General features: G+C 38.6%; 1 protein-coding gene across 1 annotated transcript in view; it reads left to right on the top strand.

The window, feature by feature from the left end:
- Positions 1–23286, top strand: part of LOC140845876 (centrosomal protein of 162 kDa-like) — a 90418-nt gene extending 67132 nt beyond the window's left edge. Inside the window, 4 exon segments of the mRNA XM_073221022.1 lie at positions 441–1093; positions 4863–5004; positions 13449–13531; positions 23037–23286. Of these exon segments, the coding sequence (XP_073077123.1) occupies positions 441–1093; positions 4863–5004; positions 13449–13531; positions 23037–23115 (957 nt within the window). The 3' untranslated portion in view covers positions 23116–23286.
- The last annotated feature ends 3777 nt before the right edge of the window (positions 23287–27063 follow it).

Here is a 27063-nt window from a genome sequence, read left to right as displayed (position 1 = left end):
TACCTAGGAGATTTCTAAGTTGATGTTAGAAAGTTGAAACTGTGCTATTTCTTAAAGACTTCAATACCAGCAGTTGCTTTCGCCATTCATCATCAGAGTATAGTTTGCATAGAGAAGGATACACAATAATAAGTTTGATTGTGAGATTTAAAATAAGTTCTGGGATATACAGAATGTCTAATGTAGTGTTTATAAAGCAAAATATCTAATGTAATGTTTATGAAACAATTTACTTATGAAATTATATAAAATACCTTGAGAATATACAATGGTATGACCTTCTAAGACTGGGATTTCAATACGTAACACAAGGAACATGGAATTGGAGGCATCAGGATATGTGATGACTGCCTGAATGAATGAATGGGAAAACGCAGGCCTTCAGTGACTAGTGAAATGTGTAGCAGTGGTTTGGCATTACATGGATTCTTTCCTTTCAGATTTGGTATGAACAGAGACTAGAGGAGCAAGAGCAGCTACTTGCCTCCAGATTGAGGGGAGCACCTCAGAAACAGCGTGGGGACCTCTCCAGAGTTAAAGCACTAGAGAAGGAACTCAGCGACATGAAGGAAGCCCATCAAGTCACTGTAAGAAACCTTGAAGCTGAGATAGGAATTCTTAAACATCAGAAAGCTGAATTGGGACTCAAAAAAAAAAGACTGAAAGATGATAAAGATTTCCAGTCTATAGAATTCCAGGTGGAACAGGCTCATGCCAAAGCTAAATTGATGAGGCTTAATGAGGAGCTGGCTGCAAAGGGGAGAGAAATACAAGACCTTTCAAAAACCGTGGAGAGGCTTCAGAAGGAGAGAAGGACGATTCTCTCTAGTCAGAGTTCCCAGGGCAGAGAGGAAGCGACTACAAACAGGGTGAAGAAAGGCGTGCCTGCAGGGAAAGGGGACGCGCTCTCCTCCTCTGCAGCGCTGGGGGGCAGACTTTACCAACCAGATGCTTTTACAGGTTCCCATCTTTCAAAGGTTTTACAGGAAAACTGCAGGTTGAAAAGTGAACTGCAGAGATTAACTGTAGAGAGGAATGAGCTGCAGATGAAATCTGATGTAGCAATGAATCAATTTGAAGACTCCATGAAAAGGTAAAATGTGAATTCAAAAATACATGGGGACATGAAAAGATAAAAATTTGAAAATTGTAAGATGTATTTCTTCCGGTAATTTGTTTGACCCTTAACTGAATTTATTACCAAATCACATTGCTAAGCGTAGATCTGTTTCAGAGTGAGATCCTCTACCTGTGCCCAGAATCCGATGAACTGGACTCTCCATGTCAAACCAAACCATGCACTTGGGCTGACCAGTCCTGTTTTTCTGCTAGTGTCCAAATGGTGTTGATAAGCTGACCCATTGGGCCCTCTTACAAACGAGTATAATAATTTATAATTACCACAGGAAAATGCTGCCACAAAATAGCCACTATGAAAACTAGTGATATTCTAAGAGGAAAAGGTCCTCTTTTCCCAAATAATTCTTATTAGTCTAGTGATCACACCCATTCATTCCTTGAGGAACGTGTCTGCTCATCCCTTGCTTCCCGAGAGTCTCAGATACTATCCACGGCCTCTCCCCTGAGCCGCCCCACATGCTCAGACCTTTGCACTTGATCAAACCAAGTGCTGGTCCTCTTTCAGCACCACTTTGCCGCCAGCAGCTTCTTTTATTTCTGCCTCACTTATTCTTAAATACAGCTCTCATCCTCACCCCTCTTGGAAACCTGGTCTCTCAGGAACGACCTTTCCCGGTCAGCGTGGTTTTACGTGACGTTGTTGACCACACCGCCTTTCCTGAAACGGTTTCCTCCCTTAGCCTCCATGACTCAGCAGCTCTGACCGAAATTCCTTTTCTCTTCCCTTTAACTGACTCCTGACTCTCATTCACCCTCCTTGAAAATCTGACTTTCTGCCACAGTTTCAGTTTTAGACTTTCTGTTTATTTTTCTCCATTGCTAAACTCATCACTCATATGGCTTTTATGAGCCATGACGTTAGATTTACTTTGCAAGACTTGTTCTCTTCCCTGGGTTCATATATATGTGTATATATATTTTTTCCTTTGGATTCTTCCTCTTGTATCTCAAATATTATCTTTTCTACCTGTGAACTAGGTCCTCCTCCCAGCTTCCTCATCTCTGTTTATAACCATATTTTTTCAATTGCCAGGCGCAGCTTTACTTCCTTCATTTCTTGGGTTCCGTTTATGGGGTACTTTAGAAATAGGTCCCATCTTGCTTTCCTCCGAACTACAGTGCAGCGGCCTCCCTAGTACGCCAGCCGGTGCCCCACCCTGACCGCCCTGGTTTTGGTTGCTGTCTCCCCCATTCGTCTTGCTTAAAAACCGTTAGTATTCTTTAAGCACTCCTGTGTCTGAGTTACTCTGTTCTCCACTGACTCCCAGCTTCCTGAAGAATCAAGACTGAATTTCTCTGCCTGGTGTCACGAGTCCCCATCACTGGTCTAATACTCCACTGTGGGGCTCACTGTACTCGCTGCCTCTTGAATGTTTCAAGCCCTACTTCTTCCACCAAATACTTCCCTGAGCTTCGCAGGAAGTGTCCTGCTCCCACTTCCGACTCCTGGGTGACCTGTGATGTGTACCGAGAAAGCACTGTCCGCACACAGCCTTGTAGCGCCCGGGAACTGATATAAAATCACACTTACTCTGCAACCTGGTGTAGGAGCAGAATGAGCATCCGGAGCGCCCAACAAATGCTTACTGATTGATTCGCAGCCACACGCGACTGAATCATCGTGGCAACTATACTGCCTCCAAACTGAAACCTTGTTTCTTTAGTCCTGAATGCAATAGTAGCAGTGGAGCTGTTTGGAAGGAATCACATGTTTTCCTAGAAATAATTTAAAATAAAGATTTTTCCTATAAATTGTCCTAAACATAATTGGGAATTTTTTTAGTATCGTCAGTGTGTTTCTCAGATAACTCGGCCTGAGAAGTGAGGAGTAATCTTTCCTAGTCCCCCCGTTTATGAGCCATGACGTTAGATTTACTTTGCAAGGCTTGTTCTCTTCCCTGGGTTCATATATGTGTGTATATATCTTTTTTCCTTTGGATTCTTCCTCTTGTATCTCAAATATTATCTTTTCTACCTGTGAACTAGGTCCTCCTCCCAACTTCCTCATCTCTGCTTATAACCATATTTTTTCAGTTGCTGGGCCCAGCTTTACTTTTCGCGGGGTATGTACTCACGGGGCCAGGGTGGGAGGATGGGTGACCAAGGGTGACAGACTCTGGGGAGAAGTCCTGTGGGTCCTCTCTGCCCCACCCTACTGTCAGGGCTGTGCTACTGATGACACATCGCCCTGGGGAATTCAAATCTGCAGATTTCAACTGAAAGCCACAAAAATGAGCTCCATCTATAACAAGTGATCCCTGGTTGTGAGCTGTTGGGGTATGGTTGTTAGAGGCCAGCAGAGGCGAGGGCTTATGGAAGACCCTTTTCTCTAAGACCTGGGCCAGGCCTGACCCCACTCTCAAACCTGGGTCTCCTTGGCGGTGCTGTCAGACACAGATCCATGCAAATCCCTCCCCATGACCCGTTACCCTGATGATCTGTATTATATTTTAATGTATATGTGAATATATTGAAAATAATTTGTTTTTTCCTAGTTTTTATGGGTTTTTTTTTTTTGCTTTTAGCCTCTCCATGCTAGGATCACAGGAAGACTTTGAAAGGACAGTTTAAGTTTTCCTGCAAGGTTTAATTTGTTATCATGTAAATATTCCAAAGCAAGCTGCCTTGTGGTTTCGGCCAGTCTTGTGCTATGTTGATAAGATTGATTTACTGCTTAAAATCACTTTACTTTATTCAATTTTTACTGAACTTTTTATGTAAAAAATAAAATCAATTAAAGAAAAAAAAAGATTTTAGGCTGTTTTTTTCACTTTAGATCAGTTACATCATGGGTGCTTTAGCTATTTATGCTTTTCTTAGGACCCTAATCTCACTGTTTCCATGAAGAAATAATTCATATAGTCAAGTAAGCAATTGATAAATTTCTTTGTAGTTTCGAAATTTCCATATTAATATATATCAACAATGACTTACTAAGTACCTGTTTTGAGTCTCAAACCCTGTCATTTTTAAATAATTTTCCCAATAAGAGAGAAAATGTTTTTCTGTAAGAAATGTATCAAGTCTTTAGTCAGAACTTTACCATTTACTAACTGCCTCTGAGTGCATAGATTTTGTCACAGAGTAAAACCAATGGTTTCTCACACTTAATGGTACAAATGAATTACGTGCACATTACCCTGGGCCCTGATAATTGCCATAAAAATCACTGTATTGTTGTGACGCAGGAGCTAGCCTGGAGTCATATGCATAGACCAGGAACTGAGGCATGTTGCCTAGAGACAAAGCATTGGAGATTCTGTAGGGAATTGAGGTTACCCAAATAAAAGTCTGCACAAGAAAATCTGAGTTTATCTTAAAAGGTAAAATGTCAAGCCCTTTGCTTTAAATCCACGCAGACATTTAGAACCTTTAATTCCTTCCAAAAGTTCAGCCCCAGACGAGTCAAATGGAAGGCCCAGATTCTGAGGTCCAACTCTGCTGGGTTTGAACCCTGACTCTGCAGGTTAGTGATCTAGACCCCAGGTACATCACGCATTCGTAAACTCAAGTTTGTCCTTATAAAATTCAGCAAATAATAGCAAGCCCGTGGAATGCTTCTAAGAACTCAGAGGCAATAATGCATAAAGCTCCTCACACAGGACAATACTGGGGCACGCTCTCCCTTTGCTTCTCTAAGTTTCAGGCTTCTTACACTATTTTTGTGCTAACTGAATTGAAGAGCTGCTTTTGTGTGTGGTTTTCTTTAATTTGCTCTACAGGATCAAGGAAGATGCTGCAGCACACATCACGTCTTCCAAAGCCTCTCATCAGAGGGAAATAGAGAAACTCCTTTGCCAAAATGCATTAGAAAATTCTTCTTCCAAAGTAGCCGAATTAAATCGCAAACTAGCAATTCAAGAGGTAATGACTTAAACAAACTTTCTTTGGCTTTAACATGATTGTTTTCAGGACTGTTAACCAAACATTATTTAATTGGGAAATATTTTTTACTTTACTTTTTTGAGGTTGGTAATAGAAATGTGAAATGATTGGCTTTTTTGTTAATAGAACAAGATGCCATTACCATATGCTTAACTATTGTACTTTAAAATCATACCCTTTAAATATCTGATTTTACAATTTTGTCCCTACATTTCTCAAACAGGTCTTCTCCTAAGTTAGTTGTAATGGATGGTCAAGACCTTGGTACTTGAACTTGAATGTTGAACCATCCCCCTCCTTCCCAAGCCCCAGCTGACAAGTAATTATCCTAGTTGTTCTTCCTGCCCCATTACTTTTCATTCATTAAACAAATAATGATTCAGCGCCTACAGTCAGGCACTGGGGACAAAATAATGAACAGAGGGATAGACACAGTTGTAGGCACAGTTCTAGTATTATGAAGCATAGTCTCTAAGAATTACCACAGGGTAGCTGACAGCTCATCCACATTTCCTTGAATAAATGTATTTTCCTTCTTGGTTAGTGTATATATCTACTTGGAATATCTATGAATATCTACTGTTTGGCCCATCTTCTGTGCTTGTTAGCAAGGTGAAAACACAGCATTAAAGTAGAATTTATATCCCCAACTTATTTTCAAATCATGTCCCCAGAAAAGAAAAAGGAAAAAGCACATAGGGCAAGAAGGTAGCAGTTTGTAAATCAAGTTGAAGAATATATGAATATTCATTGTACTCTTCTTTTCTGTAGGTTTTAATTGTAAAACACAAGCTGAGGGGGGAAAAACTTCAAGAATAATTATCTTACCACCACCTCTCTCATCAATAATTATTTAATAGTCTTGATTAAAAACAAATCCCTTAATTGGGGAAGTTTAAATATGGACTGGATATTAGATATTTTGAAATTATCATAAATTTTCTTAGGTATAAAAATGTTATTGTGGTTTTATGAGAAAATGCCCTTATAAGGATGCATGTTGAAATATTTGGAGTATTTAGGGTGAAATGTAATGAGGTTCGTAATTGAATTTCAAGTAGCTTGGAAAAATGAATATTTTAATGAAAAATGTAAAGTGCTTTACAAAAGTAACCATTATACAGCTTTGCAAATAACTTGTATAGCTTCTTCCCACGTAGGAGTGGGATGGTAGTGGGCAGTGTAAACATTGTACCAAACGACTACAGACTGAGGAGCAGTCCGGGAGAGGCAGGAGGAGTGGTGGCATTGTGCTGGAGGGCCCTGAGGATTACTTTCCCAGAGTTTTAAGTGTAACATGGTAAACTGTGTGTTAAATGAAAGTCAGCACAGTCTGATCATAAAAATAGTAATTTTTTTAAAAAGCATTAGAGATAAGAGATAAAAATGTTCCCTAAGTTTTTTCAGTTTCTTGATGGAAGTATTTATAAATTTTGGTTTCTTTGTCTAAAAATATAAGTGACAGTTATTTCTAAAAAAAGACAGCTATTATTAGGCTCATGTTGTCTTTATTCAGTCAATTGCCCTTTAATAGAAACATTGTCCTACTTATGCCCAGTGTTACAAAGATAAGTGGTCACTTTTCAAAATGCTTGGACTTTATGGAGGTTTATTTTAAAAGGTATTTTTTTGGAACTTCAGAAGAAGAGTACTAAAGAAACCAAATAGATTATATTCATTACTTTGTGATACATATGATGCTTTATATTAAATGTTGAAAAAAACAAAATAAATTTATTCTGTGAGTTTAATTAATTCAACAGACTTTATACCTGTGGCAGTTTATTTCTGACATTGAATTTGGTCATTTTAAAATATTAAGATATTTTTAATATTTTAGAACAAAAATAGTTGGGTTTCTTTGTGTCTCAAATAATGTTCAAGGAAAAACTTATTTACATTGTACTTCTAACATAATTTCCTAGGTACTAATAAAGCATTTCCAAAATCAGGTTAATGAGCTGCAGGGTAAACAGGAGTGTCTTGTAGTTTCTCAAGTTCGAGAAGAAATTCTACAGAAAGAAGTAAGAAATAAACAAAATATTGAGCCAGCGTAACATTTCTTAACTGTTTCAATCATATTCATCTTTCTGTATAAATGTTTAACTTAAATGCAGAAATAGATATAACCTGAAAATACCTGTCACCTGTCAAGAACATATTTGTGACTTCTTTATGGAAATAATGCTTTCTCCAGATGAAGCTCAAATATTTAAGTGATTAACTTATATATTTGTGTTTGTTGTTGAGATTTTCTGGGCAGTGGGGAATTGAATGGTTAAAGTCATTTCTACATTAAGTACTACACTATTTAATTTGGTAAAGAAATAGGTAAAGCAATCATGGCAGTGATGCTGGATTACCCAGGACAGTATCACCACAGGAATTAGATCTCCCTGCAAATACACCATTTTTATGACTCTAAGATCCTTTTGTTTCTAGAAAGTCCAAAAAAACAGGTAAGCTGTGCTTTCTATTCTTTGAAGCATATACAGCATTTTTTTATTACTAAGGGATTTATTAAATTAGCACAAGCAAACCAACTAATTGTATTATGAAATGTTAATATGTTTGTGAGTTTCTCCTCATTGATTTCTTGTTTCATACCATTATGGTCAGAGAAGATACTTGATATGATTTCAGTCTTCTTGAATTTGCTAAAACTTGTTTTGTGGCCTAACATATTTTCTGTTCTCAAAAATGTTATGTGTGATTGAGAAGAATGTGTCTTCTACTGTTGCTGAATTGAATATTCTGTCTATGTCTGTTATGTTCATTTGGCTTATGATGATGTTTAAGTCTCCTGTTTCCTTATTCTGTTTCTGGGTGGATTATCCATTGTTAAGCGTGAGGTATTAAAGTTCACAACTATTATTGTACTGCTGTTTATTTTTCTTTCTAGCATTGATTTTTTTGCTTTATATATGTGGGTGCTCCAAAGTTGGATGCATAAATAATGGATATGATTGGTGTATCTTCTTGAAAGATTTACCCCTTTACCATTATATAATGACCTCCTTTGTCTCTTTTTACATTTTAGTTTAAAGTCTGTTTTATGTAAGTATGGCTACACCTGCTTTGTTTTGTATACAATTTGTTCGAATGTCTTTTTCCATCCCTTCACTCTCAGTCTATCATTGGATCATGTTTTTGTTTGTTTTTTTAAATCTATCCTGCCATTTTGGGAGTTTTTTTTTTTACTGGAGACTTTAATCCTTTTATATTTAAAGTAATTACTGATAGATAACAATTTGCCATTGCTATTTTGTTCATTATTTTCTAGTTTCTTGTTTCATATCCTTCCATTTTTTGGTGTGTTTTGATTTTGGTACCAGTACGCTTTTACTTCTTTATAGTCATCTGTGTAAATACTAAGGTTTTTCCCATGTGGTTACCATGAGGCTTACATAAAATATATGTAACGTAATCTTAAATTATAACACCCTCTTTTAAGCTGGTAACAAGTTAACTTCAATAGAATTCCTAAACTTCACATTTGTACTTCTCCCTCTCCCAGTTTAGGTCATTGATGTTATGGTTTATATCTTTTATACCATTTAATAGCAGATTATTATAACTATGGTTATTATTACCACAGTTGTTTAACTCTTAGAGTTATAAATGAATTATGCCCCACCATCACCATATTACAAAATCTAACTTACTCTATATATATCATTATCAATGAGTTTCACATTACCTTCTTAAGTTTTTGCAGCATTAGTTACCATTCTTTTATTTCCCCTCAAAGAATCCCCTCTTTGTAAGGCAGGTGTAGTGGTGATGAGCTCTTGCAGCTTTTGTCTGTTCAGAACCTATAGTTCTGAGGAACAACTTTCCTATGTGTGGAATTCTTGGTTGACAGTTTCTTTCAATATTTTGAATCTGTCAGCTAGTTCTCTGCCCTGAAACACTTCATTTAAGAAATCCACAGATAGTCTTATGACAGTTCCCTTGTATATAAATTTTTCCTCTTCTCATGCTGCTTTCAAAATTCTTTGTCTTTGACTTCTGACAATGATGGTGTGTCTCCGTGTAGCCCTGTTCAGGTTCAACCTCCTTGGGGTCAGTTGGCTTCACAGATCTGGATATCCACTTCTCTCCCCAGATTTGGGACATTTCAGCCATTATTGCTTTAGGTATACTTTCTGACTCTTTCTCTTCCTCTGGAATTACCATAATGTGGATATCGTTTCTTTTATTTGTGTCCATTCAGCCCCATAGGCTTTCTCCATTTTTATTTTCCTTTTTGCTCCTCTGACAATTTTAAATTGCCTGTATTCTGGATTGTGGGCACCTGTCTTCTACATGGTTGAGTCTGCTGTCCAGGCGCTCTTGGATTCTTTAGGCCAGTCATTGTATTTTCAGCTCGAGGATTTCAACTTGTTTTGGAGTTTTTGATGGTTTTGATTTCTTTGTAAAACTTCTCATTTTGTTTATGTATTGTTTTCCTAATTTTGTTTAGTTGTCTCTATGTTCTTGTTCTCTAAATTTAAGAGTTCCTTGATAGTTCATAGATGTCCATTTCTTTACGGTTAATTCCTGGAGCTTTATTACTTATCTTGATGGCAGTTTCCAGATTTTCATGGTCCTTGATTCCTTTTTCGTTATCTGCATATTTGAGAAACCAGTCTTCTCTTTAATATGTTACAGGTCTGACTTGGCAGAGACAGCTCTTCCCAGTTGGCTCAGTTTGGGCTTCTGGGTGTGTCTGCTGGTAACATTCCTGGGCAGGAGGAGCGTGCCCTGGGGGCCTGTTTTTGGGTGAGGCCACTGCCCCGGCTCTCAGGCTGGGTGAGTGGGGTGCCGGCTGAGCACAGCTGGGTGAGATTTCTGCCTCGGTTCCCTGCCAAAGTGAGGCAGGAGGAGGATGGCCTAGTGTGAAATTCTTGGTTGGATTTTGTCCACTGGTGGGAAACCCTGTTTGCCTGAGTTCTCCGGTCAGGCTCACTAGCCTCTCATGACTGAGGGTTATATTCAGCAGTAGGTGGGGCTATGGGCCCCATCAAGGCCTGCTCAGCTCGGTGTTTGGAGACCCAAACCAGGCAAGACCTGTGCCGTGCATTCTCTGGCCAGACAGAGTGAGTGAGAGTCTGTGCTCTCTTCAGGTGCCTTTGTAAGCAGGGCTGTTGCAGGTTTGCACAGCTTCCCGTGTGTTGCGGTTGGACCCGCGGTCAGGCAGGCTGAGAGCTGTAGGCAGCAGTGGTTGGGGGCCTTCAGTCAGTCTCCTTCCCGGTTCAGGCCATGGGAGACCCAGCTCCAATACCAGTGACGTTGTTTGTCTGTGGTCCTGACCCAGCCAAGCAGCCTAAGTACCCTGGCCAGACAGGTCACTGGCTTTGCTTTGCAGACTGTCAGCTCTGACATCCATACTCTGCTCTAGTGTCGCTGGGCTACTCAGCTTTCCAGATGTTCCATCAACTTCCTGGTCGGGTGGGGCTGCAACCGTCACTTAGAAGTGGTCCAGACCATGACTTAGCTCACATGCCTGGGAGGGTACAGACCGGGCGCCAGGGCTGGCAAATCTCTTCATTCAAGGACCCAGATCAGGAGACCTACACCCTCACCCCACTACCTTGTCAGACGGCACCACTGACTTGGTTCTACACATGAGCAAAACTGCCAGTTGGGATCGCTGTCCGGGTGCTGCAGGTCTGCCATGGAACTCAGTCTGCCATGACCCCAGTGCCAGGGTTCTCACCAGCCCCTCCCTACTTCTCCATCACAGTCAGACTCCCAGTAGTCAGTCTCACGGAGTCCCCCATAATCTCCATGGGGCAAGACCAGAGTTGGGGCTTCCAGGAAGTAAAACACATGCTGCAGAGCTGGGTCTCCATCCCGGGCTCTCCTTTCCACCTGGAGGAGCCACAGGCTCGGGAGATCTCTGTCGGTGAGGTGTTACCAGCCTGGCAAAGGGGCGGTGTGGGCAGCATGCAGCTGCTGCTCCTACTTTTCTAATATGGCCTGTCTTGGTCAGGCTGGTGCAGGAGTGCTTCAGCCCCAGCCTCGTGTTCCAGTATTCTCTTGGTAGTGGCGTCTTGTCCATGAATAGCTGTTAGCTGTTCTTGTGAAGGGGAGCATGAATAACCTATGTCACCATCGTGACATCACCCATCCCATCTTTATATCTAATATATCTTTATTACCACTTTTGCTATACATTTGTATAATAGGCAAATAGTAATAATAAACATTTGTTCAGTAGGTACTAGGCACTGTGTGAAGTGCTCTGTGTTTCTCAGCATAACCCAAAAGTATTGTTGTTATTTTCCTTTTATAGATGAAGACATTGATACTACAAAAAATGACATAACTTCTCTGAGGTTTACCAATCAATACATAGAAGTGCCAGCATTAGAATCTAGGGCCTCTGATACTAGCTCCCAGGCTCCCAATTACAGTTCACCAGTGCCTTCCCTTTGGACATTCAGGCTGTTGCCATTTGGTACCACATAGGTTTTCTGTAGTATCAAGTAGCAGGAAGCATTTTTGATCATGCATTTTTTGTCTCTGTGCCCGTTTACCTCCAGAGAATAATAAATTCACTGAACTACAAAGATTTTCTTAAAAATATTCAACTTTATAGTCTTAAGAGTTACTTTTAAATGAGTACAAATGAAGGGACATTTTCTCTTTGTCTGGAACCAAGTTTCTAAATTTATGTAATTTACAAATGAATAATCAGTGAAAGGTGAATTCATTAATTAATTCATGAATAATAGTTAAACACTCTCTGCCACGCATAGCTACAGGTGGTGGGAATACTGAGAACCAAGTAGACAAATTCCTGCTCTCATGGAGCTTATGCATTACTTGGGGAATCAGACAATAAATGTAAGGTTTGATAAATAAAAGTAACTGAGACAACATGTATAAAGTACATAGCATAGTGCCAAGCACATGATAATGTCATGACTTAGTACTACTTGTCATTTAAGAATCAGTTTAAACCTAGCTGCGTCCAATGAACAGGCCTCCACTCTAAGTTCTGTGTCCCTCCTGCATCCCCATCTCTCCACCGTAGCGCACCCGATGAGAATTCCTATCCGTCCGACTGCTCTCACTGGGCTAGAACTTCCCGTCTGGTGTCCCAGGAGTGGGTTACCTATGGATCACGAGATAGTAATAGCTGGAAGTGTTCTTATGACAAACTCAGAATCATTGTTTAATCTTTGTAAAGTTGACAGAAAAGTTGATATTTGACCAGTATGTGTATGACAATGCCTCTGACAACTTCCTTAGTTCAATAATCCTTTTTGTTTTGTTTTGTTTTGTTTAGCTACAATTTTTAATAATCATTGTTTTAGCATATAAGATTTTTACACCCAGCACCCATCACCACAGCATGTTCTGTAAGGCCTCTCCCTGGCCCTTCTGCAAACCATACCAATTCACATCTGCATGTTTCTTTTTTCACTGATGATGCCATTAGGGAATGTTCCACATTTAAAGTATTTAGACTTGACTCACAAGATTTAATTTACTTGTATTTTCACATTTTTTAACTTACTTAGGAGAAGTATGTGGGGTTTTTTGTTTTGTTTTTTACTGTTATTGTTATTAGGTAAAACATTGAATTTGTTCATTTTAACCATTTTCATTTGCTTGTTTTTTACTTTGCCTTTTGATGTTAACAATTGCTAAACTATCATAATTATATAGCATAAAGAAAATGCAATTAATTGTTTCACTAAACCCAATTTAGAGATTCCTCACATCTCCATTTTACTCCTGGTGCCCCCAAATATTACCATTTTCTCTGTGAGCCATGGTATGAAAAAGGAGGTACTGCACTACACCAACCCTCCATGAAGACAGGGACTGTGTCTTTAGTGTCTGCATCCTCACGACCTAAACAGCAGCCAGCACAGAAAGAGTTCAGTACTTCATTATCTCTGCTTTATACACATACATTTATTTGTGGAGTGAATTATTATAAATTATAGCAATAAGATCTAGAAGAGAATTGCAAATAGAATTATAGGGAGTGGACTAAAGAAGGATCCATAGTTTTTGAATTCCTTCTGTGTGTTGGGTGCTTTCAGTGTGTTATTTAATCCCAAAAGTAATCACCTATTAAATACTTTATGGCAAAGCTGAATACAGCAAAGAGAATGCCCAACTTCATTTTGAGTGCCATAACCAGCCTGGTATATGTGGGAGGGAGAAGGCAGTCCTGTCATCTGGAAACTTTTGGAACATGAGGTCATTTCAGGCCTAGGATGAACCTTTACTTCCTAGATGTATGGAATGACAGCTATTAATTATTCTAACTACTCAAGATACCTTTGTAACAACAAACCTCTTATCTAGAGAAGTTTATACAGAGAAGAGGTGATGAACATTTTTACCCCTTTAAGATGACCTGTTAAAAAATTACTTCCTTATCATAGTTTTTCATTTACTTCTTACCTCAATTTTAGATAGCAGAACTCTTAGAGGAATTGAAAGAAACCAAAGAAAACCATACACCAGACATGAACAAAGAGAGCGGGAACTTCAACAGGTAAAGTAGTAAATCACATTTACATATTATAAAATTCACCACTTTTAAGTATCTCTAGCTTGCTATAGTATTGTCATCCCTAGCAAACTTCTTATTGTTCCCATTGGGTATTGAGTTTATAAAAAAAATTAATGTATACGTTTTGAGACAAAATAAGACTTTAAATCTCAAATACCTAAATATTGGTATGCCTTTTATCTGGAAAAATAGAGAAGCAACTTGTATCATGTTCTTTCTTAATTACTGATTGGTACTTAAAAAGTTTGGCATTTAAACCCTGGGAACAGGGCTTTGTTTGGGAAACATGTTCCATATTCAAGTGATTTCAATAAATGTTTGTAAGAAATCAATTTACATTAAAATGTGATCATTTAAAATAATATGTGCCTACCACTAGTAGTATGATTACTGCACTTAATTACAAACAAATTAATTAATAGAAATTAAAAATAACAGAACTAAGGGCATGATTTGTTTTTAGGTGCCAGCCTTGGTGCTGTTATTAGCTTCACATAAACAGTGTATTAATCTGCTTGGGCTGCCACAACAAAATATCATAAACAGGGTGGCTTAAACAATAGAAATAACGTTTCTCACAGTTCTGAGGCTGTAAGTCCTAGGTCAAGGTTACAGCTGACTCAGTTTCCAGTGAGAACTCTCCTCTTTGATTTGCAGGTGGCCCTGCCTATGTGTGTGGACTGCAGGCTGGGGGAGGGGAATAAAGAAAGAGTTCTCTGATGCATTTGCTTACAAGGACACTGCTGCACTCTGATCAGGGCCCCACCCTTATTGCTTCAGTTAACTTTAATTAGTTCCTTACCCTAAATGTGGCCACACTGTGGGTTGCAGCTTCAATAGATGAATGTGAGTGGGGGCACACAAAAATGTTCCATCTGTAACAGTATAAATTTATATATTCTTTGAAAATAAAAAATGTATACATGCAAAGCTTTATGGTTGACATGCGGTCCACAGAGAAACCCTAGTTCTATTAAATCATATCAAGATTGTAGCTTTTCATCATTATAGGAACTTTGAAATATAAAATGGAGAACAAAGAAATTATTATAACTGATTTCTCATTCTTACTCTTGGACTTTTATTTGTGGACTGCTCTTAAAAACATGGAATACCAAGAAAACATCAGCCTTAGCAGAACTGAGGCATCATAGTGCATCACCATTTCAACAGACACACCTGTATATGTATAGGACTTTGTAATTCCTGTTCTAGAAAACGGTTATAAGTTGATAAATTTGTTTAACATTACCTTTTTACTTGTTATAAGCACATACTTTATTATAGCTTTATCACCAATAATTGTTATAGTCTTGTTATAAATACAACTAATATGTACACAAATAAGTTATATAGTACACAGTACAATTCTAAAATATATACAGGATTATTTTTCAACAAATACATGTATATCTTAAATATATAATTTCAATATGGTCTACAAAATTGGCTTTTATTTGCCTAAGCAAAAATGTAGTAGGACTTGTAGGACATCCTTGTAGGACATTTATAGAGAAGGTGATAGATGTGTTTCATATACAACATGGTAAAACGCTAAATTAGGATGTCATCAAGATGTCCTCACAGATCATTCCTGACTTCAGTCTCCCTCACAAGAAGACCAACTAGCATGGAGAAGACACACCTGTGAAAATCCCGGACACAGAGGTGCGACTGCAGCACCCACTTGGAGCACAGAGACCAAGAAGGACGGCATTAGAAGGGTAAGAGGAGTGTCCACACACTGAAGGCATCCTCCTCACCCAGCTAGCACAGCACTGCAACAGGGGCTCCCAGGAACCTACGGTTTCTCCAGTGGGAAAAAAGAGAGCCCAGGGTTAACACTGAGCTCACCCACCATTATGGGTTGCTTCCCAGGAGGCCCACTCATTTCTCAAATTATAGGAGTTTCAGGAAGAATCTGTGAAGCTTGACCACAGGACATCAAATTGTGATCAAAAAAAGGTTACAGCAAGCACCACTCAGCTCTTGGTAGCCTGAGGCCCTCCTCAAAGCTGTATCAAAGTAGAGAGAGAACCAGTGCTGCATCCACTGCAGAACCAACACGGTGGCCAGAACCAAGACTACTGGGAGTCGGTGAGCAGTTTGCCTCATTCAGGACCCAAACAACAGCACCCGCCAGCCTTGGAGCCAGTTCAGCCACTGTGCTTGGACGGGGAAGCTAATTAATCATCCCATCTATTGCTGAATACAGCCTCCCGTCACATTTAACCAAGAAGCCCATAGCCCATCCTACAGCTCTTTACAATGGCATTTGTGCAGAAAGCCCAGCCAGCAGGTCTGCCTGTCTGAAGAGTTAAGCCAATTTACTTAGTAACACCATCTGTCCAGGGTTCTTTGTCCACAGTTCTACCTGATTTGGGTCCCCAAACAAAGATCAGTGCCCACCTTGGGAAAGGAAGCTAATTCCTAGCCCCATGTACTGTGGAGTATAGTGCCCAGCAGTACCCAACTAGAAAGCCTGACTAGAGAATCCAGATTCCTGTAGAGCACATCCTATAGCAGTGCTTGGGCAGCAAACCAAGCTACCAGTCCTACCCAGCTATTCCCAGCTGCCAGCAGCCCCCTCTCCTCAGTGCTCAGGCAGTGGCCTCATCCAAAAAAGAGACCCCAGTAGAGTAGACAGCCCCACCTGCCCAGGAATGCCACCAGCTGTGCCCTGTCCAAAACCCTGAGCTGAGCTGACTGGCAAAGGACTGCCTGTGGAAGCAAACTTGTAAAGTCCAGAAGAGGAGACCAGTTAAATGCACAGATATCAACTCAAGGGTCATGAAAAATCTGGTAAACATGACACCATCAAGGGAAGCTAATAAAGATCTAATAACTATTCATAACAAAATGGAGATCTGTGGACTGTTCTGACAATTCAGAATAATCCTTTTAGTGAAGTTTAATGCACTATAAGAACACTCTGAAAGACAACTTCCTAAACAAAATTAGAAAAATAACGCATGAGCAAAAACAAGTTCAATAAAAAAATGCAAAACAAAAAAATAAAACACTTCCTTGAGCTGAAGAATACAATGACAAAATAGGAATTCAAAGGACAGCTTCAACAGAAGATTTGACCTAACAAAAGAAAGGTCATTTGAAATTACCAGTCAGAGGAACAAAAAAGGCAAAGAGTGAAAAAGTGAGGACATCTTACAGAACTTATGGAGGCACCATCAGAACAAACTATCCCCATTACAAAAATCCCAGACAGGGAAAGGACAAGAGCAGAAAGCATATTTAAGGTAATAATGAAGCTTCCAAAATGGGAAAAACATGGATATCCAGATTCATGAGGCCCAGAGGAGCACAAAAGGATTGAACTTAAAAAGTGCTGAAACAAGAAACATTATAATTGTCAACAAGTGAAAATGAAAAGATGCTATTTAACAGTAAAATCATAAATGTGGGTATAAAAATGAATAGTAATAGTAAACATTGTCAAAGTCAGATTCTCTACTGTTATAGTGGTAACACATAATTCACTTAGTACTCTAGGTTAAAAGTTAAAAAATAAGCATATTAAAATAGTCTTAACTACATCAATTTGTTATGGGTACTCAATATTAAAAATAGGCAACTTGTAAATGGGATTCAGCAAAAGCAGCTCTATAAGGGAAGTTTATAATACAGACCTACTTCAAGAAACAAGAAAAATCTCAATCTAACCCTACACCAAAAGGAACTAGAAAAAGAACAAACAAGTCCAGTTAACAGAAGGAAGGAAATAATAAATATTGAAACAGAAATAAATGAAATAGACTAAAAAAATAATAGAAAGAATCAATGAAACTAAGAGCTTGCTCTTTGAAAAGATAAAGTAGAAAAACCTTTCACTAGACTCATCAAGAAAAAAAGGGGACACTAATAAATAAAATGAAAAAAGACTGACACTACAGAAATGCAAATATTTATGAGAGATTTCTATGAAAAATAATATTCCAACAAATTGGACAATCTAGAAGAAATGGATAAATTCCTAGAAATATGCAATCTCCCAAGACTGAACCAGGAAGAAATAGAAAATTCGAACAGACAGATTACTAGTAATGAAATCGCAGCAGTATTTTTTAAATTAAAAAAAAAAACACCAGGACCACACAGTGTTTCACAGAATTCCACCAAACATTTAAAGGAGAGTCAATGCCCATCCTTCTCAAGCTATTCCAGAAAAATTGAAGAGGAAGGAAAAATTCCAAACTCATTCTGTGAGGTCAGCATTACCCTGATACCAACCAGGCAAGCACACTATTAGAAAAGAAAATTATAGGCCAACATTCCTGATGAACATACATGCAAAAATCTTGAATATTAGCAAACTGAATCCAACAATACATTGAAAGGATCACATACCATAATCATGTGGAACTTATTCCAGATATACATGGATGGTTCAACATCTGTAAATCAATGTGATACACCACATTAACAAAAGGAAAGATAAAACTGTATCATTTCAATAGATGCAGAAAAGCATTTGACAAAATTAACATCCACTCATAATAAAAACTCAACAAAGTGGGTACAGAGTGAATATACCTCAGTACAGTAAAGGCCACATACAACAAACCCCAACGCTAACATCATAATGGTATAAAGCTGAAAGACTCATTATAGCTTTAAAGACACACATAGAGAGTGAAAAAACTGAAAAAAGATATTTCAAGCAAATGGTAATCAAAAAAAAGGCAATAGTAGCTATGGTTCTATCAGGCAAATTAAAATTTTAAACTAAAAGAAGAGAAAAGGTAAGTATGTAATGATAAAGTAGTCAATACATCAATAAGATAATTGTAAATATGCACCCAGATCAGAGTACCTAAATATATAAAACAAACACGAATTAAAAGGATAAATGAACAGCAATACAATGGTAGGGTACCTCCCCAGTCTGAGCAATGAATAGATCATCTAGACAGAGCATCAATAAAGAAATAGTGGGATTTGAACAACAGTCTAAAAAATGGACCTAACAGACTTATACAGTACATTTCCATCAATAACAGAATACATATTCTCTAGCACATATGGAACATTTTCTAGGATAGATAGTATGTTAGGCCACAAAACAAGTCTGATCAAATTTGGGAAAATGAAAATCATATCAAGTACCTTCTTTGACCATAGTGGTATGAAACAAATCAATAATGAGGAAAACTCACAAATACATGGAAATTAAGCAACACTCTCCTGAACAACCAGTGGATCAAAGAAGAAATTAAAAGTGAAATTAAAGAGCATTTTGAGACAAATGAAATTGGAAACACAATATACCAAGACTTACAGAACACAACAAAAGCAGTTCTGAGAGGGAAGGTTACAGTGATAAATGCACACATCAAAAAACAAGAAAGATTTCAAACAACTTAACTTAACACGTTGTAAACTAACAAAGCAAAAAGAAGGAAACCAAGATTAAATACAGGACAGGAAAATAATAGAAAAGATTAACAAAATTAAGTTGGTTCTTCAAAAAGTTGAATAAAAATGACAAGCCATTAGCTAGACTAACCAAGAGAAAAGGGGGAACTCTCAAAATGCAAGTGAAAAAGGAGATATTACAATTGATACTAAAGAAATACAAAGGGTCATAGGAGACTACTATGAAAACTATATGCCAACAAGCTGGGCAACCTAAAAGACAGAGGTAAGTTCTAGAAACATACAACTCGTCAATAATGAATAAGGAAGAAATAGAAAATCTGAATAGACTAGTAAAGAGACTGAATCAGTAATCGAAAATTCCCAACAAAGAAAAACCTAAGACCAAAAGGCTTCACTGGTAAATTCTAACAAACTTTTAAAGAAAAATTAGTATCAGCCCTTCCCAAACTCTTCCAGAGTAGAAGAGGAGTGAACATTACCAAACATATTTTACAAGGTCAGCATTCCCTCATAATAAAGCCAGATAAGGGCACTACCAAAAAAGAAAACCAGAGGCCACTATCCCTTATGAATATAGATGTAAAAATTCTCAAAAAAAATTAGCAAATGAAATTCAACAGCATGTTAAAAGGATTGTACAACATGATCAAGTGTGGTTCATTCCTGAGATGTAACAATGATTTAACATATGCCAATAAGTAAATGTGATAACATCAAATTGCTAGAATGACAAAGTCTTGTCTACTCAATAAATGCAGAAAGAGCCTGTTAGAAAATTCAATATCCATTCATGATAAAACTTTCAACAGATTAGGTATAGAAAGAATGTACCTAGACATAATAAAGGCCATATATAGTAAGACACAACTAACGTCATACTCAGTGGTAAAAATTTGAAAGCTTTTCCTCTAAGATCAGAAATACAACAAGGGTGCTCACTCTAATCACTCATATTCTACATAGTACTTGATGTCCTAGCCAGATCAATCAAGCAAAAAAAAAAGAAATGAAAGGCACCAAAATTGAAAAGGAAAAGGTAAAATTGTCTCTATTTGCAGATGACATGATTTTATATATTGAAAGTCATAAAGACTCCACCAAAAATTTGGTTAGTCAACAAATTCAGTGAAATTGCAGGGTATATAAATCAATATACAAAAGTCATACTGTTTCTATATAGTAACAAATTATCTGAAAAAGAAAATCCCATTTATAGAAGCATCATAAACAATGAACTGCTTGGGAATAAATGTATATCCAAGAAGATGAAAGAGCTGCATGAGACATTGTGAAAGAAATTAAAGTAGATAAAAATTACTGGATAGATGTCTCATATTCATGGATTGGAAGAATCAATATTGTTAAAATGTCCAACTCCAGCTATAAATTCAGTGCATTCCCTATCAAGATTCCAGTGTCATTTTGTACAAAAATAGAAGAAACAATTCTAAATTTGTAACCACAAAAGACCCTGAATAGCCAGAACAATCCTGGGAAAGAACAAAGCTGGAAGCCTCAGACTTCCTAATTTTAAAATATAATCAAAGCTATAGTGATCAAAACAGTGTGGTACTGGTGTTAGAAGCAGACACATAGACCAATGGAACAGAATCAAGAGCCCAGGAGAAAAACCATCCATATACAGTCAACTAATATTTGACAAGGAAACCAAAAATACCCAATGAAGAAAAGACAGTCTCTTTAATAAAAGGTTCTGATAAAATTTGATATTCACACACAAAAGAAAGTGGACCCCTATCTTACACAACTCACAAAAATTAATTCAAAATGGATTACAGACTTAAATGTAAGACCTGAAATCATATAACCCCTAGAAGAAAACACAGAAAAAAAGCTCCTTGACCTGGGTCTTAGCAATGGTTTTTTGGGTATGACACCTAAAAGCAACAAAGCAAAAATAAACAACTGGGAATACATCAAACTAAAAAGTATTTGCATGAACAGAAAATCAATATATGAAAAATGCAACCTATGAACTGAGAAAATATTTAAAAGTCACAAATGAGATAAGGGGTTAATATACAAAATATACAAGGAACTCATAATTCAACTGCAAATATATATATATGCATTTTTAAATGGGCAAAGGACCTGAACAGATATTTTTCCAAAGAAGATATCTAAATGTCCAACAGATACATGAAGAGGAGTTCCACATTACTAATCATTAGGAAAGTGCAAATTAAACCCACAATGGGACACCACCTCACACCTGTTAGAAGAGCTATCATCAAAAAGACAAAAATAGCAAGTATCAGCAAAAGTGTATAGGAAAAGGAACGCTTGTGCACTGTTGGTGGTAAATTTATATAGCCACTATTGAAAGCAGTGTGGAGGTTTCTGAAAAAACTAAACCTCATTTTAATGAGGGGATGGTCATTTCACAGTTGAAAAAAGCAGATCCACATAAGCAAGGCGGTCTAGTGTGGTAGTCAAGACAAAGGACTCTCCAGGTTGCCTGGGTGTGAATCCTGAATCTGCTTCCTATGGGTTGTGTGTGAACATTGGGCAAAAAAATTTTTCTTTACACTTACCTGTGTCTCCATTTCCCTACCTGTTAAATGGGGATAAATACACAGAATCTATATGTAGTATGTTGTCAAAATTACATGACTCGATACATGTAAAATGCTTAAAACCAAACCTGGCACATGATGATGCTACATATGTGGTTTTATCATTATTTCTGGTGCTATAATGTGTGGTTCATTAATGGCATATGTTGTATGTTAAAACTGTCTTGACAGCATCTCAAGTGCCATTTTTAGGAGGAACAGCATCTTAGGGATGTTTGGATTAATACGAAGGTATTAAAATTTTCTGATGCTTTAAATGCTTTTTTCAAAAAGACTGTAAAACTCTATCTGAACTGGATACTAGATTTCCCAATTCCTACCCTCTTCACCTGCAAACCTTTTCAGACACAGGGGGAGCCTGTTAATAAGGCGCCCTCTCCTCCCTCCCCTTCTCTGATATACCAGTCACTGGTTTACCGTAGTCGGCGTTGTCCCACTGTAGCTCTTTGCAATCTCTTAAATGTACTTTGCCCGCTTTGTGAATTTCCTGGGGAGATGTAAAAGAAGCCCCTTCCCCTTAGTTGTGAGGGAACTGACAGGCCAAAAAGTGACTCAGACTAGCCCAGCTTGGTTAGTAAATGAGTTTTATTAAGGGGTTACTTATGGAACAGTGGATGGCATTCACGTGGTTGCTGCACAGAAGTGGCCACTGCAGACCTGTTAGGCTGGCTCTTATCGGGATCGGGAAAGGGCTACGTGCAGGGGGCATGTAAGCACAGGCTGGTGCTTATCTTGAGTTTCAAGGGACTCAGCGAACATCTTTGCAGTCCTTGTGTCTCCAGCCTGCAGGCTGGGGCAGGGGAGTGTCCTGGTCCCTTTGTTTGGAATGTAGCCCAGCAGTTTGTCATTTAAAATGGCTGTGGTAGTCAAATTGCCTTTACTTTAGTCAAGTTTCAGAGGATCTTCTGTAACAACCCCCACTGTGAACTCCAACGGTAATAAGGGACTTTCTATTCCAAGATCATACAGCAAACCCAGCAAGTAGTAGAAGCCGAACAAAGCAAAGAAATTGACAAGTGGAAAAGACTTGCCCAGTTGAAGAATCGTGAGCTGGACAAGTTCCGCACAGAGCTGGACTCCGTATTAGACATCCTCTGAGAGCTGCACCAGCAGGGGGCGGGGGGCCCCGCTACTCCAGCAGCCGCCCCAAGGGCACCAGAGTGTCCCTAGAGACTCGCAGGGCCTCACAGGAAGACTTGGGGATGGATGGTGGACGGGATTGTGCCAGTTTTGAAGGAAGTTTTGAACACAACAAGCAACCAACACAAAAGGAACATTTCAAGACAAATTGCCCTTAACCAATAAGGAAAAAAATAGCACTGTGGTATCTTACTGAAAATCATTAACCAGTCACACTTTATAAATCATTTATGGACAGGGCCCTTTATGTCCATGATTAGAACCAGTAAGGTTTATTGACACATGCTAAGGAAAGGAAAGCGCAGATATGCAGCCATCATTGACTAACTGTTATTCCTAATTCTCGGTGACAGAAAAGCAGCTCCTCTTTCTCTTGGAAACGGGGAGGAATGTGAGCACGTAGCATGCACAGTCACATGGACGGTCCCCTGAGTAGCAGAGCTTCCATGATGACTTAACAAGACCTGTGACGTCCGCACGGGAAGCAGGTGAGCTCTCGCGTTTTCCCTCGGAGCTCCACTCCTGCCTCTAGTTGCCTCCCGTCTGTACTCGCCATCAGGTGAAAATGTATTTTATCAGCGCTGAGGATTTGGTTTATTCATTGTTTTAATCTTTTTTTTTTTTTTTTTTTTGAGAGGGCATCTCTCATATTTATTGATCAAATGGTTGTTAACAACAGTAAAATTCAGTATAGGGGGGTCAACGCTCAATGTACAATCATTAATCCATCTCAAGCCTAATTCTCGTCAGTCTCCAATCTTCTGAAGCATAACGAACAAGTTCTTACATGGTGAACGAATTCTTACATAGTGAATAAATTCTTACATGGTGAACAGTACAAGGGCAGTCATCACAGAAACTTTCGGTTTTGATCATTCAATATGACCTATAAACAATCAGGTCAAATATGAATATTCGTTTGATTTTTGTACTTGATCTATATGTTGATCCCCCATTTCTCCTACTATTATTATTATTTTTATTTTTAATAAAATGCTGAAGTGGTAGGTAGATGCAAGATAAAGGTAGAAAACATAGTTTAGTGCTGTAAGAAGGCAAATGTAGATGATCAGATGATCAGGTGTGTGCCTATGGACTAAGTATTAATCCAGGCTAGACAAGGGCATCAAGACATCCACGGATGCAGAAGATTTCTCTCAAAGCAGGGGGGGTGAGGTTCTGAGCCTCACCTCTGTTGATCCCCAAATTCTCACCTGATGGCCCCCCTGCGACTGTGCCTGTCTTAGGTTGTTCCTCCCTTGAGGAATCTTACCCGTCTCTGGCTAACCAGTCATCTTCCAGGGCCATACAGGGAAATGTAAAGTTGGTAAGTGAGAGAGAAGCCATATTGTTTGCAAAGGTTAGCTTTTTACTTCTTTGCAGATTTATGCCCTGTGGCTTCTATGCCCAGCACTTGTCTCAAGGTATCTTTACCACCTGGAGGAATTATGATACTCGGTAAATTCGATATGAGGCACGAATTCTATTTAAGGGTTGTAATTAGGAAGGAAGAAGAAAAGCTATAGATGTAGCATACGAAGGAAACTTGGGAGGATTGATTATTTCTTTGACATATCTTCTTGTAGAGTACCTTAAGTATGTATAGGTTTTAAACTACTAACTAATTTGCACACACATATTAACATAATAGGAATACGGTCACATAAACAAAGCAAATCTATAATTACCATCCATCTCCAGTGAAGCCAAGAAAACCATTTAGGCACCCTAGGCATTTGTGAAAATTTATCTATGATATGATGGATATTGTCCAACTGTACTTGAACCATCAGACAAATTAAAGCAGCCCATTTCTGGGATCTGTTCACATCCCATATGTTCTTTTAACCATAGATAGTCTATAGTCATGAGATTTTGGAGTGCTACAACTTGCACCCCTCCCAACTCCTGGTTGAGTTCCAACAGTACAGATCCGGTCAAATTCGTTGTCTCACTGTATGCACATGCCAGCCTAGACATCTCCTTCCTCATTCTTATGGCAAGTCCAGGAGATGGTGGGCTGGATGCAGCCACAACCGCAGCATCGTCCGAATCCCTGTGGAGGCTTTTTGATGATCATCCCCTGGCACAAGTCCTCCAGAGAGTGCTGATGCCGGAAGCTCCTCCTCATATTGTATCTTAGTTCATTTTCTGGGTATCCAAGCTAGGCCTTGATCTCCTGCATAGAAACAAACAGACCCTTTGCCCACACTTTGACATGCCCTCTATACCACTGTGCAGAACTCATTGGAGGTCAGCACACAGTAACTGCTTTTTTTTTTTTTTTTTTAATTAAGAGAAAGGAATATTATCAGAAAAGAGTACCTCCATAGCTGATCATCTGACACCCTTTAAGTGATCAACATTAAGGATATTTAAAGCATGCGTTGATCTTTGATTTACCAATAGTTTTATCCTGTTAAGGAGTAATCCCCCTTTTCCTTCTTTCTTTCTTTCTTTCTTTCTTTTTTTTTTTTTTTAAATTTTTAATCTACACTTACATGAAGAATACTATGTTTACTATGCTCTCCCCTATATCAGGTCCCCCCTAACAACCACATTACGGTTACTGTCCATCAGCTTAGCAAAATGTTGTAGAGTCACTACTTGTCCTCTCTGTGTTGTGCAGCCCACCCTCCCCTTGCTCCCTCCCCCCCATGCATGCTAATCTTAATAACCCTCTTTTTCTTCCCCCCCCTTATCCCTCCCTGCCCACCCATCCTCCCCAGTTCCTTTCCCTTTGGTACCTGTTAGTCCATTTTTGAGTTCTGTAACTTCACTGCTGTTTTGTTCCTTCAGTTTTTCCTTTGTTCCTATACTCCTCAGATGAGTGACATCATTTGGTATTTCTCTTTCTCCGCTTGGCTTATTTCACTGAGCATAATACTCTCCAGCTCCATCCATGTTGCTGCAAATGGTTGGATTTTTCCACTTCTTATGGCTGAGTAGTATTCCATTGTGTATATGTACCACATCTTCTTTATCCATTCATCTACCGATGGACATTTAGGTTGCTTCCAATTCTTGGCTATTGTAAATAGTGCTGCGATAAACATAGGGGTGCATCTGTCTTTTTCAAACTTGATTGCTGCGTTCTTAGGGTAAATTCCTAGGAGTGGGATTCCTGGGTCAAAAGGTAGGTCTGTTTTGAGCATTTTGATGAACCTCCAAACTGCTTTCCACAATGGTTGAACTAATTTACATTCCCACCAGCAGTGTAGGAGGGTTCCCCTTTCTCCACAGCCTCGCCAACATTTGTTGTTGTTTGTCTTTTGGATAGCAGCTATCCTTACTGGTGTGAGGTGATACCTCATTGTAGTTTTAATTTGCATTTCTCTGATAATTAGCGATGTGGAGCATCTTTTCATGTGTCTCTTGGCCATCTGTATTTCTTTTTTGGAGAACTGTCTGTTCAGTTCCTCTGCCCATTTTTTAATTGGGTTATTTGTTTTTTGTTTGTTGAGGCGTGTGAGCTCTTTATATATTCTGGACGTCAAGCCTTTATCGGATCTGTCATTTTCAAATATATTCTCCCATACTGTAGGGTTCCTTTTTGTTCTATTGATGGTGTCTTTCACTGTACAGAAGCTTTTCAGCTTAATGTAGTCCCACTTGCTCATTTTTGCTGTTGTTTTCCTTGCCCGGGGAGATATGTTCAAGAAGAGATCACTCATGTTTATGTCTAAGAGGTTTTTGCCTATGTTTTTTTCCAAGAGTTTAATGGTTTCATGCCTTACATTCAGGTCTTTGATCCATTTTGAGTTTACCTTTGTATATGGGGTTAGACAATGGTCCAGTTTCATTCTCCTACATGTAGCTGTCCAGTTTTGCCAGCACCATCTGTTGAAGAGACTGTCATTTTGCCATTGTATGTCCATGGCTCCTTTATCAAATATTAATTGACCATATATATTTGGGTTAATTTCTGGGGTCTCTAATCTGTTCCACTGGTCTGTGGCTCTGTTCTTGTGCCAGTACCAAATTGTCTTGATTACTATGGCTTTGTAGTAGAGCTTGAAGTTGGGGAGTGAGATCCCCCCTACTTTATTCTTCTTTTTCAGGATTGCTTTGGCTATTCGGGGTCTTTGGTGTTTCCATATGAATTTTTGAATTATTTGTTCCAATTCATTGAAGAATGTTGCTGGTAATTTGAGAGGGATTGCATCAAATCTGTATATTGCTTTGGGCAGGATGGCCATTTTGACGATATTAATTCTTCCTAGCCATGAGCATGGGATGAGTTTCCATTTATTAGTGTCCCCTTTAATATCTCTTAAGAGTGACTTGTAGTTTTCAGAGTATAAGTCTTTCACTTCCTTGGTTAGGTTTATTCCTAGGTATTTTATTCTTTTTGATGCAATGGTGAATGGAATTGTTTTC

Source organism: Manis javanica, chromosome 13 (genome assembly GCF_040802235.1).
Source record: "Manis javanica isolate MJ-LG chromosome 13, MJ_LKY, whole genome shotgun sequence".
NCBI classification, from domain to species: domain Eukaryota; kingdom Metazoa; phylum Chordata; class Mammalia; order Pholidota; family Manidae; genus Manis; species Manis javanica.
Note: the sequence above shows the minus strand (reverse complement) of the source record. Positions and strands in the feature narration are given on the sequence as shown.